The sequence below is a fragment of the Parambassis ranga genome, chromosome 21 (assembly GCF_900634625.1).
Source record: "Parambassis ranga chromosome 21, fParRan2.1, whole genome shotgun sequence".
NCBI classification, from domain to species: Eukaryota; Metazoa; Chordata; class Actinopteri; family Ambassidae; genus Parambassis; species Parambassis ranga.
The window spans coordinates 21,157,553-21,175,313 of record NC_041041.1 but is presented as its reverse complement, the minus strand read 5'-3'; the positions used below and the strand labels follow the sequence as shown (position 1 = coordinate 21,175,313).

General features: G+C 41.0%; 1 protein-coding gene across 3 annotated transcripts; it reads right to left on the bottom strand.

The window, feature by feature from the left end:
- Positions 1-2,100: 2,100 nt before the first annotated feature.
- Positions 2,101-16,038, bottom strand: agpat3 (1-acylglycerol-3-phosphate O-acyltransferase 3). 3 transcript variants are annotated; one of them, XM_028393222.1, is made up of 10 exons: positions 15,836-16,038; positions 8,982-9,039; positions 8,631-8,861; positions 8,007-8,176; positions 7,732-7,893; positions 6,501-6,654; positions 6,305-6,407; positions 5,550-5,625; positions 4,765-4,963; positions 2,101-4,681 (listed from the first exon to the last, which is right to left on the bottom strand). In XM_028393222.1, exons 3-10 carry the CDS (start codon positions 8,806-8,808, stop codon positions 4,590-4,592), a joined length of 1,134 nt encoding a protein of 377 aa, XP_028249023.1. In that variant the 5' UTR covers positions 8,809-8,861; positions 8,982-9,039; positions 15,836-16,038; the 3' UTR covers positions 2,101-4,589. The 3 variants fall into 3 exon arrangements, with proteins under 3 accessions (XP_028249023.1, XP_028249024.1, XP_028249025.1); XM_028393223.1 differs by lacking the exon at positions 15,836-16,038 and adding an exon at positions 15,008-15,103; XM_028393224.1 differs by lacking the exon at positions 15,836-16,038 and adding an exon at positions 10,822-10,991.
- Positions 16,039-17,761: the final 1,723 nt, after the last annotated feature.

The following is a 17,761-nucleotide window of genomic DNA, read 5'->3' as shown; positions in this document are numbered from 1 at the left end:
CCAGTATTGGACAGGTGATGAGCAGTGCCTGGTTTTCTCCACACATACTGCTTAGAATTAAGGCCAAAAAGTTTCATCAGACCAGCGAATCTTATTTCTCACTGTCTTGGAGGCCATGAGGTGTTTTTTTAGCAAACTCCATGCAGGCTTTCATGTGTCTTTGACTGAGAAGAGGCTTCTGTCGGGCCACTCTGCCATAAAGCCTTGACTGGTGGAGGGCTGCAGTGATGGTTGACTTTCTACAACTTTCTCCCATCTCCTGACTACATCTCTAGAGCTCAGCCACAGTGACCTTTGGGTTCTTCTTTATTGCTTTCACTAAGGGTCTTCTCCCCCGATAGCTCAGTTTGGCTGGACGGCCAGCTCTAGAAAGGGTTCTGGTCGTCCTAAATGTCTTCCATTTAAGGATCAGGAGGCCACTGTGCTCTTAGGAACCTTAAGTGCAACAGAATTTTTTGTAACCTTGGCCGGATCTGTGCATTGCCACAAGTCTCTGAGCTCTTCAGGCAGTTCCTTTGACCTCATGATCCTCATTTGCTCCAACAGCACTGTGAGCTGTAAGGTCTTATACAGACAGGTGTGTGTCTTTCCTAATCAAGTCCAATCAGTATCATCAAACACAGCTGGACTCAGATGAAGGTGTAGAACCATCTCAAGGATGATCAGAAGAAATGGACGCACCTGAGTTCAATATATGAGTCACAGCAAAGGCTCTGATACTTAGGACCAAGTGATATTTCACTTTTTCTTTTTTAATACATCTGCAAAAATGTCAAATGTGTTTTTTCTGTCAATATGGGGTGCTGTCTGTACATCAATGTGGGAAAAAAAATAAACAAATGATTTTAGCAAATGGCTGCAATATAACAAAGAGTGAAACATTTAAGGGGGTCTGAATACTTTCTGTACCCACTGTATAGGGGACGTGAAAGTTTAACACACTTCTGCTTAGTAGAGCGCATGCAAATAGACAAATACAAAACAAAGCAAATAGCTTGAACAGTTAAGCTACACATCATCTGCACATAGGCACATCACAGGAAAATGTTTGCTCAAGTTTGTTAAGCACTTTGAGACAATTTCTGATTGTAAAATGCACTATATAAATAAAACTGAATTGAATTGAATTGTTGAGCTCTGTTGGACACTGTCAGAAAAAAATGAGCTCCTACTAATATATTAGTTTCCTGCCTTGGTGCAATATGGGCTTAAAATATAAGATTATGAGACTCTACTGGTATGTCTGAGAAACACCTCAAACTGTAACTTCAAATGATTATAGGTGTGAGCTGTAGAGAAAAATGTAAAGGAATGAACACATCTGAACATTAAAACATTGTTAACAAAAAAGAAAAAAAACACTCTTTTAGCTCATCTTCCCCAGAAATCCTTTTTATTCAGATTCAGAGTTAATGCCACAGCTGTTGCATTGCCAGTCTGTAAGTCCCTGAGTCAGAATTAACTCGATTCAGTGATTGTGCAAGAATGCACATCATGCAAAAAGTTAAGTGACTACAGTAAGAAACAATTACAAAGTCTGTAAAATGCTCTGTTCAGCATCCTCTGTGACTACAGGCTTCTGTCTGTGGTTTTAATTACAAGAGAGGCATCGCAGGATGTATATACAGCTCTGCAGTGATGAGTACAGAAGCAGATTAGTTTGTAAACTGCAACTGGGACCACAGCTCAGTCTTCTGTCAGCAGTACATTTGGTTGTAGCCTCTTCTGTTTTTAAAACTGAGCATCATAGTTATCATTTACATTATTTACACAATGTATTTGTACAGTCTATTAATATTCCATCATCATCGGTGTCCAGTGGACTGTTAAGTTGGTTAATGTGTCATTCAAAGGGTCTAAAGAGCAGCTAAGGGCATGTCTACAATTTCTAAAGTGACATTCATTTATGTTATGTACATATTTTCCACTTTACACTTGTATGACTGTACCTCGGCTAAATGTTGTGGATGTGTCATGATGAATGGAGGAGGATGGAACCAGAGTGCGATTAACACTGAACTCCTTTTAATGTAGGATGTAATGGAAGAAAGAAAACCACACAACTTCACACCAAATCCAAATAAATCAAAAGAGTAATAGTTGATTTGTGATTAAATCCTTTAATATTCTCAAGTGAAGAAAAAAAAAACAAACAAACATAAAAATAGCTGTAGAAAACAAAACAAAAAAAATGATGCCGGAGTTGCCACTAAACGGATTTTTTGTAAAAAAAAAAAAAATGTGCATATGAAGTGATGTCAGCCTGTGATGTCATTTTGAATAGCAAACTGAGTTTGTTCATTGATGAATATGAAACGTGTACTTTTTTTCCTCAAATACTGCTTTTCCTGCTTTGGAGTAACCTGAACGACAGGGAGGTTTGAATCTAATGTGTGCTGAAACGGAACTCTGGAAGAGGTAACATATTTGAGGTAATGCAAATGACAAAAAAAGCATGGAGTAAATAGATACAGAATTCTTTGTGAATAATATCAGACTTCATCTGTCTGTTTTTATTTATGTTAAAACTCTAGAGGAAGTTCCTGCTGACTATAATGGTGAACGATTTTCAATCCTTTACTACCACGTGGGAGGAGGGGGTTAGCTTCTACATCATCACACAAAAAAAGAATTATATAATAATCAGCACTAATTAAGGCTTGCATGAAATCTGTCTGGTCTCTGGATAACTACACAACATGTCTCTGCTGAGGAGTGATGACCCCCTCCCAAAAAAGCCAACAAAACAAAGTAGGATTTATTACTACATGTGGCACGGGAACTGGGAAGGAGGAGCGTAACAAAAAAAATGTAAGAGGTGCTACTGTATAGACCAGTTAAACGAGGATCATAGATCCTCTACTGCCCCAGCCATTATTCAATTGGATAGCATAAAAACAATCAGGGTGATCTAAAACTGTGAAACTGCAAGAATGGCCAAATGTCGCTGTGTTGACATCTGGAGAGATAAAAACCGCCTGCAGTGTACATAAGCAGCTTTATTAACCTAAACACAATGTACACAGTTACAGAACACCTGTCTACATTAAACAAAAATGACTCACTGATGAATGCTGCTCTACCATGCATGGTAGGAAATGAGAGGGTGAGGGGTCAAACAGCACAGAGGTGGGTGCTTGTTGTTAAAGGGGTGGCAGATAAGCAATCCCTTGCCTGAGCAAGCTTGATTTTTAAGGCAAAGGTTAAAATACTACAGTCTATTTCTGGAGAGCAAAAGTAACATGCTAACAGCTGCGTGGAGTCAGTTGGTGACCTTTTTCTGGAAATGGGCTCCACTGGTGTTTAACAGCGGCAGCAGCTGAACAGTCACATTAAACAGTGACTTGCATGAATGAAATCAAGAGGGGGAGTAAAAAGGAGGAGGAGAAGGGGGTGATGGTGGTGGTTTGTTGAGCTGCTTCCATGTTCAGACTGGGATTGCTGTTTGAGGGCAGTTAAAAAATGAATGAGAATATGGAATCCTAAATGTGTAGAGCGAGTAAAAGGGGAGCAATAATTGTGTATGTGTGTTGGTGTTGTGGGCTACAAATGAGACCTGTAACAGCTGGTAGGTATCCTGATGAGGACAGTTTTCACATTCAGAGCCCTTGCTGTAGTTTAACAGACACCAGCCTCTCCAAAGCAGAATGTTAAAGGGCCAGTACACCAAGCTCACAGAGTCATTAAAAAAAAGTAAAAAACATAACCATTCTGGTAGATAGCCCTGGAGATGATAGGGAATTCATATATCATGATATCAGAACTGCAACAACACAATGAAGATGATTTTTATTGATGTTCAAATGATTAAGAAGAAGGTCAACTACAGCGTTTGAAATAACTTCAACACCATAACTGTCGATTCACCTTCATTGTGTTTGCGTGGCAGTGCTAGATATCGCAAGACTGTAGTTATAGAAAAACCATAACATCTGTCCGGCTATATACCAAAAAGTATCAGTGTGATTTGGGTGAAATGACCCTTTTAAGGAAAAGCAGGCTGGGCCTCAAGGCACCGATTCCCATTACAAGTCCCACTTAGTGAGAAAAGAGAGGGAGACGTCCTGCATGTTATAGATAAGTCGTTGAGGAAAACACACTGCCCCTGGATGGTGGTTAGGAAAGTGGATCGGCTTGTGTCGAGTGAGTAAAAAGACTCGGCATGTCCCCACTTCCTGATTGGATGATGACTGTGACAGAAAGTAGAGCGGTTACGGAGCTGATAATGGGCTAAATGGCAACCCATGTGACCTCAGATGTGTTAGGATTTCAATAAATGAGGGCTAGCTGGATTAGGAAAGAAGCATTGAGGTGCAAGTGTTGCATCTTCCCCTTAAATATATATATATATATATATATATATATATGTTCTGTGAGAGCTTGGACCCCAGACCCACGTACACCCTCTCTCACACACTCTATTGCCATTAGAATTTTGAACTCTAGTCTCTGTTTATGTTTTCACAGCTAGGTCTCCTCCCCGGCCTACCAACCAACTTGACAGTAGGAGGAGAATGGAGTTGGGTAGGGGTGAGACACTGCAGTGTGGCCGTACAGAAGCGGCCGAACATGGGAGGGGGTGACACGCTTTAGTTTTGTTTCTTGGACTCCTGGTTGCCATAACTGGAGCCTGTTTTCTTCACCTCGGTGACACCTATGAGGCGGCGGATCGCTACGGAGGCTGTGGAGTGAACAAGAGAGGTTAGATAAAACCCCATTTCAGAGCTTGAAATGTTGTGGGTGTTTCATTCTGTTTTTACCCACCTATGATGAGGAAGATGGTAAAGCCGATGATGAGGAGAGGCGAGCCGCTGACGACGACGCCACAGGCAAATTTGATGAGTGGGGAAAGCAGCAGGGTGGCCCAAAACAGGAAGTTGAGCAGTGGCCATATTCTGCGAGGGGGAATGACTGTGTTTCCAGGGAACTTGCCTTCCTTGTTGTACATTTCTTGTAAGGCATCCTGGGGGAAAGAATGGAAAATACTTCTTCAGCTTCTTTTAGCTATGCTGCTATAGGCCTACGCTGTCAGGGGACACAAACATGATCCACTGAGCAGTTCCCTGTCCCCTCAAATCCCCCTCTCACCCTCTGACCTCGCCTCTATTCTCATTAGTCTGGTTCATACTAGTGATTCATGTCATAAACTGTGTTTGCTGTCTTCCTCATCGTTTTGTGTCTCTCTCTCTCTTTCTCGTTGCAGGTCTCTCTGCCTCCAGACCTGCAGCCCAGCCCCTGATCATTCCAATGCTTATTGACTACACCAGTCTCTGCTGCTCATTGTTTTATTTATTATTAAATTACTATTTCTATTTATTAGCTGACGATAGCTGATGATATAAATAGATCCACTATAGTATAATCACAGCCGTTTCGTCTTGCTTGACCACATCAACAGCCATCATATTTGTTCTCTGTAATGTATGATGTCTGTGCATGTTTGTTCCTCTCTCTCTCTCTCTCCCTCCTTCATCCTCTCTGTCCTGTCTCCCTCTTTTCTCATAAATAAATCTCACAGGTAAGTATTGGTGCTTTCAAAGTCAGCTTACCTTCTCCTGGTAGAGCTTGTGGAGCCAGGTGGCACACTCCTGCTCATTACCTGGTAACTCTTCCACAGGGAACCGCCTGGAATGGAGACGGTACATTCTCAGTTTGGCTTCAGTGTCAAATACAGCTTTGTAGCCACACAACCCAGCAGAAAACAGTATTTTCAGAATTTGTCTTGAGATACAAAAAACGTAAACAGAGTGGAAGAAAGTTGATCAGAAATGTAGCTAAAAATCTTAATGACTGCTTAAAATCTGACTCCCCACACAGGACACACCTCTACCACTCAGTGCAACTGTAAATGCATCACCAGTGGCTTGTAGTGGCGGCTGCTCACCACCAGAGGACTCACCTCACCTTAAATGCCTATTAACTCTGAAACACTGAGCCTAATGACAGTTCAGCTACTATATTGTATGGTATGTTCAATTGTCTGTCCATGTCACCAGTTTTAAGGTTCCTTCTGTTAAATCAAAAACTGCAGTGCTTCCATAGATCTACAGTTATCATCTTCTATCCAGGTCGTTTCCTAGGGGAGTGCCATGGCCATCGGAGCTATTGTTCTGAAACCATCAACATGCTGGGAGTCCAGCCAGGCTCGCTGTCTCTTTGATTATTATGGAACAATTTTCAATTGGAAAGAGGCCAAAATGCTCCAAGTCCATTATTTTACACTTGAAAAAGCAGCTGGCAGTGTCAAGCGTCATTATTACAAAACCTGATGGAGTCTAAAGCGGACGGCATCAGCAGCACTCACCTTACACTCATGTCAGCTTTGTATTTCTTGCCGTTGACGATGCCCAGGAGAGTGGGAGCCTGGTTATCTTTGAAGTTAAGAGTCACGTCGTACACAGCAGTCACTGTTAGAGACAAACAAAAAGAGTGAGAACAAAAAAACATGTTGTTTTGAACACAATGAACTTTTGTGGTGTGTTTGTGTTTGTGTACTCCACCTGTGCCCTTAAGACATTGCAGTGTAGTGGTGAATCCTCTGGTTCGGGGTAGTAGGTGATACTTGAGCTTAGGCAGGCCTTTACTCTCTGCAACCTGCATGCTGATTTGGTGCTTCTGCTCTGTAAAGCGGGTGCCCTCACAGTACAGCAGAAACTGTGGAGACAAGAGCTGTGTTAATACATACACGCACCTACAGTATAAAGTAAAATCACAGGCTTGAGGTGACCTTGTTTCTCTTGTACTATCCACTACCCTACTTCTGCTTGGTTGAATTACAGATCAAGTTCACCTCAATGTAACGCTATGCCAAAATAAAGTCACTATCTTATCTCGATGGTATTAAAGCGGACAGGTGGATGGCAGCTCAAGCCAAGAGAGTTCAGCGTATTTATCTGAACACATAAAAACCATTAGCAGTGGCCTGATACTTGACTTGGAGGGTAATGAGATCAACCGCTGATCTGCCTAATCTCAGCTGGAGAACTGGTTGAGCCACTGTGAAAATCTCCAAAACAAATTTACACCTTTAGAAAAAGGTGAGCAACAAATAGTGAGATAAGCTCTCATCAGACAAAAAAAACACAAATCTGAGCCACTAGTTTTACTTGGACACCTTTGTAAACCGTTTATGCACAGTGGAAAGCCCAGATCATGAAGTTTCACAAAAAACAAACACACAGCCTCCTGTTGAGACATATTAAATACAGCTGGTGCACTCACACAGCTGTTATGTGAATTACTACTAAGATCAATTGAGGTAAGAAAAAGTGTATCAAAGGTCATCGAGTCATTTCCCGCATTTTTGGTGGGACAGACTGGAATACATATGAAAACTCAGCAATTATTAAGCAGTCCCATTTTGGTGCCTGTATGCTTCTGTTAGCAATCCTGTGGGAATGCAAAAAGACAAGAGAAAAAAACAAGCTTAAAGGTCGAATCCCTGGGTGACCTTTGACCTACTTCACTTGTCACAGCATTACTCACAGTTTTCCTGTGAGAGATTACACAAAAATGCAAAACTACATTTTGCATTTGTGTTCCAATATGTGAAAAGTCATACAAACATAGAAGAAGTCATTTCTGAAATATTTTGCAATCTTGATTGTGCAGCTGGGTTAGAGAGGACTGACGGCTGGAATGCACATGGTGTCTGCGAACATACCTAGAAATAAAATAATAAAATAACTGCTGCACCTTAATCACACATGAACACGTCTGATGTATACCTACCCACATATATTCAGGATAATCTTTGAGCCTTTCCAGTCCACTGAAGACAGTTTCCCGGTCCTCCTCCCACTTTCTTTTGCAGAAAACGATTTCTAGAAAGTACCAGGTCCAGCCAATTAGAGGAACCTTCAGCAGCTCATGTTTGGCTAGCACCTTTGAACTCTAGAGAGGAAGATAAAAGAACATAGTTTCACTGACGAAGCATAGGTTACTTATGCTTTTAACTGGTTAACTTTTAACGACCAAGAAAAATCACAGTTTGGTGTTAGACTGACCCCTAAGATGCCATATGTTTCACACATGGTCCAGCCACACAGGAAGTCGATCTCGAAGTTGTGGTTGAGGATGATGATGGCATGCTCCTTGCCGAATTTGTCCACCGTAGCTTGGTCAATGTATAGGGTGCACTCTGTGCCTGACCACCACTCCAGCAGCATCACCAGCTCTGCACGCATAACATTACATTTATACACTCACCGCTTAAAAGCCTTCTAGCTAATTAGTGCTGGTGTTGCTGTGAGGTCTGCCTTAGTTTTTTTTGTTAGGTAATTATCTTTTATCAGATTTAATGTCTGTCATGAGGGCTAATAAAAGCAGCAGTCATCTGCAGAGAAAGGCTGGTAAAACTGGAGGATCTAGCAGTTTATTCAGAGCTAATGTAAGAGGAGGAGTATTAGGTTGTGTGTAACAGAGGGAGCATCACAGCCATATCAGTTTCAGCTTTGCATGACACAGCTAATAACACATTCAGCAGGTGGCCAAATATGACGATAGATGATAGAATATTAATACTATTGTTCTGTATCTAGCTAGATGTGTGATTGTTTGCCATACGTCCAACTCACGATCTCCTCTTTTTTAAATACGGCAATAATGACGGACAATAGACATCTACTCACGACTCCAGAGGGAGTAGGCAAGCCGGCAGTTGATCCTGCGGTAGAGCTGCTTGTTGATTGGCCAGAGGATGCAGGTGCAGAGCTGGATGAAGTTTATGATGAGGCCGCTCACCACAAACACAAACCCCATCAGCAACTGCAGGATGAACAGGCTCTTCAGGTAGCCCAGCAGAGCCATGGCGGAGGAGCCTGGAGAGCTGAGTAGGCTCCTCTCTATACACTATGACCAACCTGTCAAAGAGAGTAATCAGGAGACAGGTGGTGCCACAGCAATGAGAACAACTTTAATGAGACATGGGGAAAATAGTGAAGGGGGTGGCTAACAATCCAAAAGGTAATATTGACTCTTACCACGGTGGAATCCTTTTACAAGCCGCGCTTACACGGACCGTCAGCCAGTACCACAGTCCTGAAAGATGTTAAACCAAAAATGCTTAATTACATTAGCATACGTATGTTAGCAACATAAAACATGTCAGAAGTAGTTCCATCATCATTCATAGCAAATGATCATGGAAGTTGAATGATGTGACATTTGTGGCACTGCAACACAACAAATGTGGCATTTTGGTTAACACAAAATGCTTTGACAAAGACAAAGGATATTCAGCCTTTATTTTGGTTGTGATGATATTGATCCGAGCAGCACAGTGCAGAGCACTATTTGTGACTAGTTTCAGTTACACAGAAACACCAGGTGAGCACACTTGAGATTGAAGGTTAGATTTGACTGAGGTTTCATAAGTGTGAACATCTGTTGCTGAATATTATGCTGAACTGAAAACCTTTGCTTCTGCACTTGTGGCAGGAATGAATGAGCTACAGAGGACCTCATTTATGGTGAGAATAATGAACAGCTGCAGCAAAAGATGCTCTGCCAAGATAAGTAACTTTCTGTCTGGGCTTGTGAGCGTTTCCTTTGGGTTCTCTTTTTTCTTCCAGCAGGTGAACAGGAGATGTCTGATCACCCCTGAGGTCAGGGCGTGACTGTGGCTGACTATCAACAACAGACTGGAAACCACTCTAGGGCCTTTCTGTATTTATGCAAAGCATGCTGGGACTAGCTGAATAAAAAAAAAATCAGTTAATTCCAATAAATGGATGCATCAGATCCACATAATACCTGTCTATACAGATTGTCTGGTCTAAAAACGCTAGTTGGGCACTCTAAGAAAACATAGTACTGCTCTTGATTTTACCCTCCCACTGTTTACAAAAATATCAAGCTGCAATCACTTCTAGTTAGTATCCATTTGGATGACCACAGGCTAACATGTCTTGAATGGACTGTTCCCACATCTGCCCCAAAGCCCATTAGAGTGTAGGTCAAGCCCATTTAAGGCTTCTGAGAACCATTTCTAATCTGTGATCTGAAGCACCCAACCCACTTCAGGACTGTCAACGAGGCTCCAACCTGCTGTGCTATACTTGAGGTCCTTTGGGTTTCTCAAAATAATTATATATTAATAGTTATCTGTGCAGAATTTCAAGTATGTATTCATATGGGTTTAGATTATATGCACTTAACTGCAAATATTGAATAACTGGGTTAATTCAAGCTTAAACTTGTGTATTTTAAATTTATGAATTAATTCTCCAAACCCTACCATTTCTTTCCTGATAATCTATCCTGCATTCACTTTTATGAGCATGTCAGCAAATCAGGAAAAAATGAGGCTGCCTGATGCCTGCATGGACAAAAACAAGGCAGAGGCTAGCATTGTGGGCCTGCCACGTGTAACACTGACATAATGGTCTTCCACCGCAGACAATGCATTGTTCAGATACTGTCTGAATGAGTAGTTTCTTCTCATATTGTTGTTTTGCACAGTAAATGCACTGTCTGAGAGCATATACACAGCAACAATAATGCACCGTACATAAAAGATTGTGTGAAACCAGTTGACAAAAATACTGTAATCTAATGTGCCTTAACTGTCCTAAGAAATATAAACTGTCAAAACCCTCAGAGGCCTAAATCTACGTCGTACCACCATATTTTTTTCAAGTATCGTCTCAGTGAATAGCAGACCAACCAGTCTTACATGAAGTCACATAGCTTATCCAAGTTCAGGTTATTGTTGGTAGGCAGGCAACAAGCCCTATCCAATGCAATCAATCCTGCTCGCACACTGCAACACAATATACAGACTAACGCAGCCACCTGGGTGTGAAGGAAATAAAATCTTACATGCACATCCACAGTAGTTCAGTTCAGGTCTCTTGTGGCAAGTGGACAGAAAAGCGTCTGACAGGAGTTGGTCAAATACCTTGGAGATGTTGAAATGCTGCTACCTGTGCACGTTTACCATGTATCACTAAAGACTCCCCGATTATCAGTTCAAACATGAACAGCTGTCTGCATTATGTTAGTGACCTTTGTTCATACAGGGAAAGAGAGTGACGGGGGGGGGGGGCTCAGGTAACACTTTGTATTGTTTAAGGCAGCTTAAAATGGTGAACACATATGCAACATAGATGTTATGAGGAAGTACGGTGATAAAAAATGAGATACAAGTTCCTAAAATATCATCTATGCTTGTCTACATTTTATCAATACTCTACAGTACAGCCTATGTGCATATACCTTTGCCTTATGTTCAGACATTACCTCAGTGTTCATCTCACCTTCAAAGAACCTTAGTCGCTTACACTGTCATGTAAGGAATTTGGTTTTTAAACGTGTTGAATAAGCCAACATTATTTAAAATGACCTAGGCTGAGCACTTTTTCACTTTACAATGACTAAGAATAATTACTACATGCTACAAACAGAGAAGTCTGCAAGGCAATTTTTGATGTGGCAACAAGCAGTGACTAAGGCATGTCCACATGTACACCATGAACTTTGTCCTTGTTTTCTCATACACACACACAAATCCTTCCTTTTGCTCCCATCTCTGTGCATGCCTAAAACCACACAGAGCAACCACAAACACAGAACTAAATCAACTCATCAACATTGGACACATCTGAATGCAGAATGGGTCTTTAGTTGCCAAGCAAGGCCTTGAAAAGAAATCATACATTTCTTATCTTGATTATCAAGATCTGCTTGCAAACTCATTGCACTCACTATTGCAACATTTTGCGAATGCATTGTAGGTATTGTAATTTTGCCTACAGCAAGATACGTACTTAGCTTGCTGAAAATTTTCTTAGAACTCATTGTGAAGAAGGCATTTATCGCTGGAACAATTTCATTTTTTTTTCTAGGTATTGCAATTCTCATATCTTGTCAGAAGTGAGGCAATACCAATGTATGTGATAACAAAATCAATAACATCGCTGATGACATCAGTCTGTTAGATAAGACACAATGTAAACCAATACAAAAAGTGACCTCTGTTTTTGGATAATGTATTTACTACTATACACAAACAGCTAAAAATCTTTCTCTGTAACAGGTAAACACGCCTGTGTTTCCTAGCCAAGTGTAACAGATTGGATCAGAGCTCCATGCCAGCTACTTGGGTTAGTAGCTCAGTGTTTAATGTAGGATGTTAAGCCCCATTTTGAACAAAATGCTTGCACACCTCTTTGCATCAGGACTTTGTTATGTCGCACTTATCAAGAATCGGCTCTTTCTGTGGGCTCGGCAAAACTACAGGTGGTTAAATACAAGGCGTCTAGAACAAAAAACATGCACAGATGTCCAGTGATCACAGCCAGAGGACGTCCACCTCCCTAAGGGTGCAGGGTCCACCTGTGAACCCATACAACCTGGAAAAAAAGATTAGTAATGCTGACTGGGTTAAAGCTGCTTATGGCTGGACAGCTGCTTCTGCTGTGAATCACCTGAATACAGCTTCTATACCAACAAATAACCACTGCATGCTGGAAATATCCGATATTAAAAGGAACTGCTGAAATGTACATTTACAGACACCTGCTAAATAAACATAATTTAACATTCACAAACATTTTGGGTTGCAAAGGTCTATGTTCCATTTACTGCTGTGAACAGCTGAACTGCATCCAAACTCCAATAGTTCCTAATAAATCTTGTAGCTGCTGCAGCCACAGGCCAATCTGCTCCATCTCATATCTAACTTACCAGTACACATAGTAGGCCATTGCCATGAGCACCAATGCCCCACAGATCCCAGTGAAGATCATGACAGCACTCTGGTTCAGCATTTTGGCTCCTGGTATTCCACCAATTCAAGCCAGAAAACAAAAATATATATATGTATATAAAAGAACAGGCCTGCAGAGAGCAGTGGTTATATTCACAGGCTGCCCTGCCTCATAGCCATGATAATCCCACACAAGGAAAGAGGGAGATTATGATGATGACAGCAAGAACGCAGCCAGATCCTAGATCCCAGAACTTCTTGGAGAGTGTTAACTGAGGAGCAAAGTGTTGCCCATCCGTCCAAAAATGGCTAAAAAGAATGGATCTCCATGTACTGGAAATTCAGATAGAAAATACCAAAACCCGTCGCAGTCAATTCTTATTGGAGCCTGCTAATGAATGCTAAAAGAAGGAACAGAAAGATGGCTCTCTTCGGGAAGGAGGAGGCGTTCATGTACTGTAAGAAGTGTCTTACATGCATCCCCATCCTCTAATCCAGTGGATCAGATTAGTGCTGATTAGCAGGCTATGGGCACCCTGGATATGTCACATTTCATTAACATTAACAAAGAACATGCCAGGGCTCTCCAAAGCTAGGGTGGAGTTGTCAGAACCTCATCTGTTACATTAAAATAACCAATGTAGATTTTTTCTGACTCAGCTTGCTATTAGCCACCTGTTGGGTAACTGATAAGTTCACAGAAATTCCCAATCACTTCTTTTAACCAAGTCATCCTATGTTGCTAAGCAATGCTTTGTACTGGCCAAGTGTAATTACAGATGAAGTATCCTGAGCCCTTGAAAAGCAGTGATGTTCACCTGTTTTTCTTGGTACAACTTTGGTAAGGAAAGTGATTTACAACAGACTCACAATCTATCATGTGAGTCACATAAACAAGGCAACAGAGCTTGTGGCCACAGACTATGTACGTGTCTGTGTGTGTTACATGTTAAAGCAGTTCCAACAAGAGTGGAAGACAGTTGCAGACCTAGAGTGTCAAGTGTTAAGTGAAGCAAATGGGTCAAAGGTTACTGCGCAGTCCTGAGGCCATACCAGGGGGGCGTTAAAGCCAAATACAAATGGAGATAAAAATACATTGTGATAGCTTGACAATGAAGGTCATTCATGTTTGAAAGCATGATGAGCTCCCGATCCTCACGTAGCAACACTGTACTGCCCAACGCTCAATAACAGTTCAGTTGTACTGTAATTTGTTCAGCTTTGTGACAGCATTTTCAGGCCACGTGACCATTAGAGACAGATGTTCAGGTAAAGAATTCATTACCCGGACATCATTCTAATTATTTAACTTAAAGTATGCAACCAGCCACAGCACATGAAGTATTAACCTGCATTTAACCGAGTTTAATCTATGTTTTGGCAATACTGGAATTCAGACTGTAAAAAAGACCCATCATTTGTCATAATAAAAATCCGATATAGTGTAAAGACATATTAAAAAGCAACATTACTGGAAATCCTCTAGAGAAATGTATCCAAAACATAAGTAACATATTGACTGATAAAGGCCATGCATCACTCAAACATTGTTAAAACCCTTTAAAAGCTGCCTCAGCACTTGCTCCTTGCCCACTATGCACAGTGATGACTGATAAGACTCAAGGATACAGGAAGTCCTTATTGCTGGAATGCTATGAACACTTCGTTAAATGATACTCGACCATATTGTCAAACATGAGTAACACTGAACACAGCCATGGATTACTATCTGAGATTGCAATGTTCAGATAAGGCTTATCAATGTGTGTATGTCTCAAAGTCCTATAGGGCAACGCTGCACCTGATTGGCAGATAACCGAGATCAATGGATTATTAGGTTCAAGCAGACACTCCCTCACTGCACTTTCAACCAATAGTTTTGTGTTTTTTTTCCAGATAGTTGCTTCCACTTAGTGATCACATCGATGTTTTATGCTTTGCCAAGCTAAATAACATTTAGATCTCAAGACACAGTCAGCAGATAACAGTTATGATAACATCTGTCTCCTTGGTGCAGAGTCCAGACTCGTATTTAACACTGTCAGTTGTAATACCTGAACAACAAGTGGCTCTACAATGACTGTGTGGAACCAGAGAAGCTCTACAATATCCATAACTACACACATCGTCTTATCAACAAACTTCCCGAACAGCCCCGCTTGAGATGCTCAGAGCAGCACGGATCAACAGTCATAACATGGATCAACAGTCATAACACGCTTACGATCGTGACAAAAAGTAGTGACAACATAGCTAGCAAAAAAATGCTAGTAATGGTGACGGTAACATGATACTTGCCTGCGCCCACTTGCTCGACCCTCTAGTCTATACTGGGGTTATGTGTAGACTAAAGTTAGATCTGGCTTATAAAAGCCGCAGAATTCCTATGAACTCCAGTAACCTTTACGTCTGTGGTACGACAGCGGTACGCAAGTCAGCCTGGAGCCAGCCGGCGCACATGACGTACAGCGGGGGAACATGGCTCGTTAGTGTTTTCTAATGAACATACTATGAACTATGCCAAACTGTATGTATGCAACTTTGTCAATATTGCAGCTCCACTGTCGCTTTATTGACGATGCTTAAGTGGACGCTCTGCACCAATGCCGCATGGCTAGGCTAATAAATGCTCAACAACCACCAGCCAGCCCACTGACACAGGGCTTATCTCTTGACACACATGGCTTGGCTGCGGCCGGAGTCGTAAGCTAGCTTAAAGTTGCAAACACGAATCATTCTACGTCTGCATATTTAAAAAAAATTATCTCACATATGTATCTCCTGCTAAAGGGGCCGATAAATGAGTTAAGTCTGGTTGACAACAGCCGAACCTACACCTATCAGCCCAGCTACACAAGAAGGACAGAGCGCTTCTAGCTAATGATGTACACTAGCATGCTAAGTTAGCTGAAACGGTTATAGCAAAGGTGCGTATTGTTTTTTAGGGTAAATTATCGACTCTGCTACGTGGGATGTGCAGTTGCAAATAAGTAGCAACTTTCCCAACATCCTGCATAATTTGTAAGTCGCTAATCGCCCGGTGCGGCTTGCTAATGTTACACTATGCTATTTAGCCAACTCAGGTTAGCAGCCAGTGTCGTTAACTATACTGCGATACTCACTTACCTGAAGATTATTCACTTGGGACTCGGTGGATTTTGTTCTACTTTTCACAGCTTCCTGGCCTTCAGGGGGCGTAAAAGAAGTCTGTTAGGGAACGCTTCCTTAGTGCATCCGTTTTCTGAAACGCAATAAAAATGACTTGAGGTAATACCATTTGCAAGAGCGCTATTGTTTGTCGGTTAAAGCCCCACATTTCCTCCAAGCCTATCTGAAGGTGGCATGCCCCACATCCGGTACGGCCCCTCATTCATTCCCAATGGATCAACAAAACACACGTTTAACAAAACAACATTAAATAAATACATATACTACCCTGCACCTTTTTGCAAATAAAATAATAGGTGAAAATACATTTAAATGTACGCCTTAGTTTTTTTTGAAACAGCCTCATTTATTGAATTTCTTTATTATTTACTCGTTTTTTTACAGGTAAACTTTAATAAACTACATAAGTATAATTTCGAATGTTCCTGCTTTGTCTAAAACATGCATTCTGATTTAAAAAAAAAACAAAAATTTCTATAATTGATTGATAAATGATTATTTTGAATTTGAAAACCTGTCTTCTGAATCCCAGCCTTTTATAGCTAGCATGTGTTTGACTTTCAGAGCAGGTGTTCATGTTTGAATTAACCTTAGACCTCTTTAGCCCTCTACTGGCGAAAGTGTGGAGTTGCAACTGAAATTAGAGGTGAGGTAATCTGAGGGATTGGCTTCTTGTGCACGTTTACAGTATGTGATCATTCTGATTAATAATGTATTGCATTTGAAAAAAATAACAATAAGACATGAATACTGGGAAATAATTCAGTAGTCTAGAGACATTCATTACCTGGTGCAAATAAACTGCTGCTGTATTGGTTACTGTCTGGCTATCTGGGCTAATGCAGTGGATTAGTGTTGGCAAAACAAAGCTGTGTCAACTGGCCCTAATCACAAAGTGTTGGTAAGCACCTGGCAAGACAAGCAGGACCTGTTCACATGCATGCCTTTATTCTTTTTCTTAAAAAAATACACTTGAGATAAGTCAGTATGCTTTATGTATTTAAATAACCTCAAGGAATACAGAGCCCCTTCTTCTTCACCTATTCATCTGATTGTAGTGGTTTAGACTTTACCAAGCCATTATTTATTTAGCAAAATGAAGCAATTTCAATACTTAAGTGTCCCCTTACAGCATCCATAGGCTTTAATTAAGTGAGCTGCAGCAGGTGCTGCTGATCATCCGTCCTTGTTAAATTGATCATCAGCAGGTGCACAGACCTCTGTAAAAACTGACGTTTTAACAGTTTGCTGCTCTGGAACATTCAGGTGTGTGTTAACACTATGACAAGAGAGAAACACATAAACAATGGTGTTAGAGAAGCTACTGTTGCTGCACATCAATCTGGAAAGAATTATAAAACCATTTCAAACTATTTGGAGACAGCTGTCAATCTTCACAAGAGTGGACGTCCCAGCAAATTCAGCCCAAGATCAGAGGAATACAAAATAAGACAAGAACATGTCAAATTCTACAGGCCTTAGTGAGCATGCTCAATGTTATGCTTAACATAATGCTTATGCTGTGCTTGACAGCACAATTAGAAGAAGGTTGAACAAGTACCGTTAAAAGGAGAAAGACTCTTCTGTCTGAAAAGCACATGGAAGCACAAGACCAAAGTCAAGATTTTTTTTGTCTTAATGCTCACTGTCATGTCTGAAAACCAAAACCAAACACGATTTGACTTGAATTGAGTCACACAACAGAACATCTACATCATGACTGAAAAATAAAAGAATCAAGGTTTTGGAATGATCTAATCAAAGTCCAGACCTCAAGCTAATTGAAATACTGTGCTGGGACCTTAAGGACTGTGTATGGGTGAATGTCCAAAAACCTCATTGAACTGAAACAATGTTGTGAAGAAGTACCAACAATTCTCCACA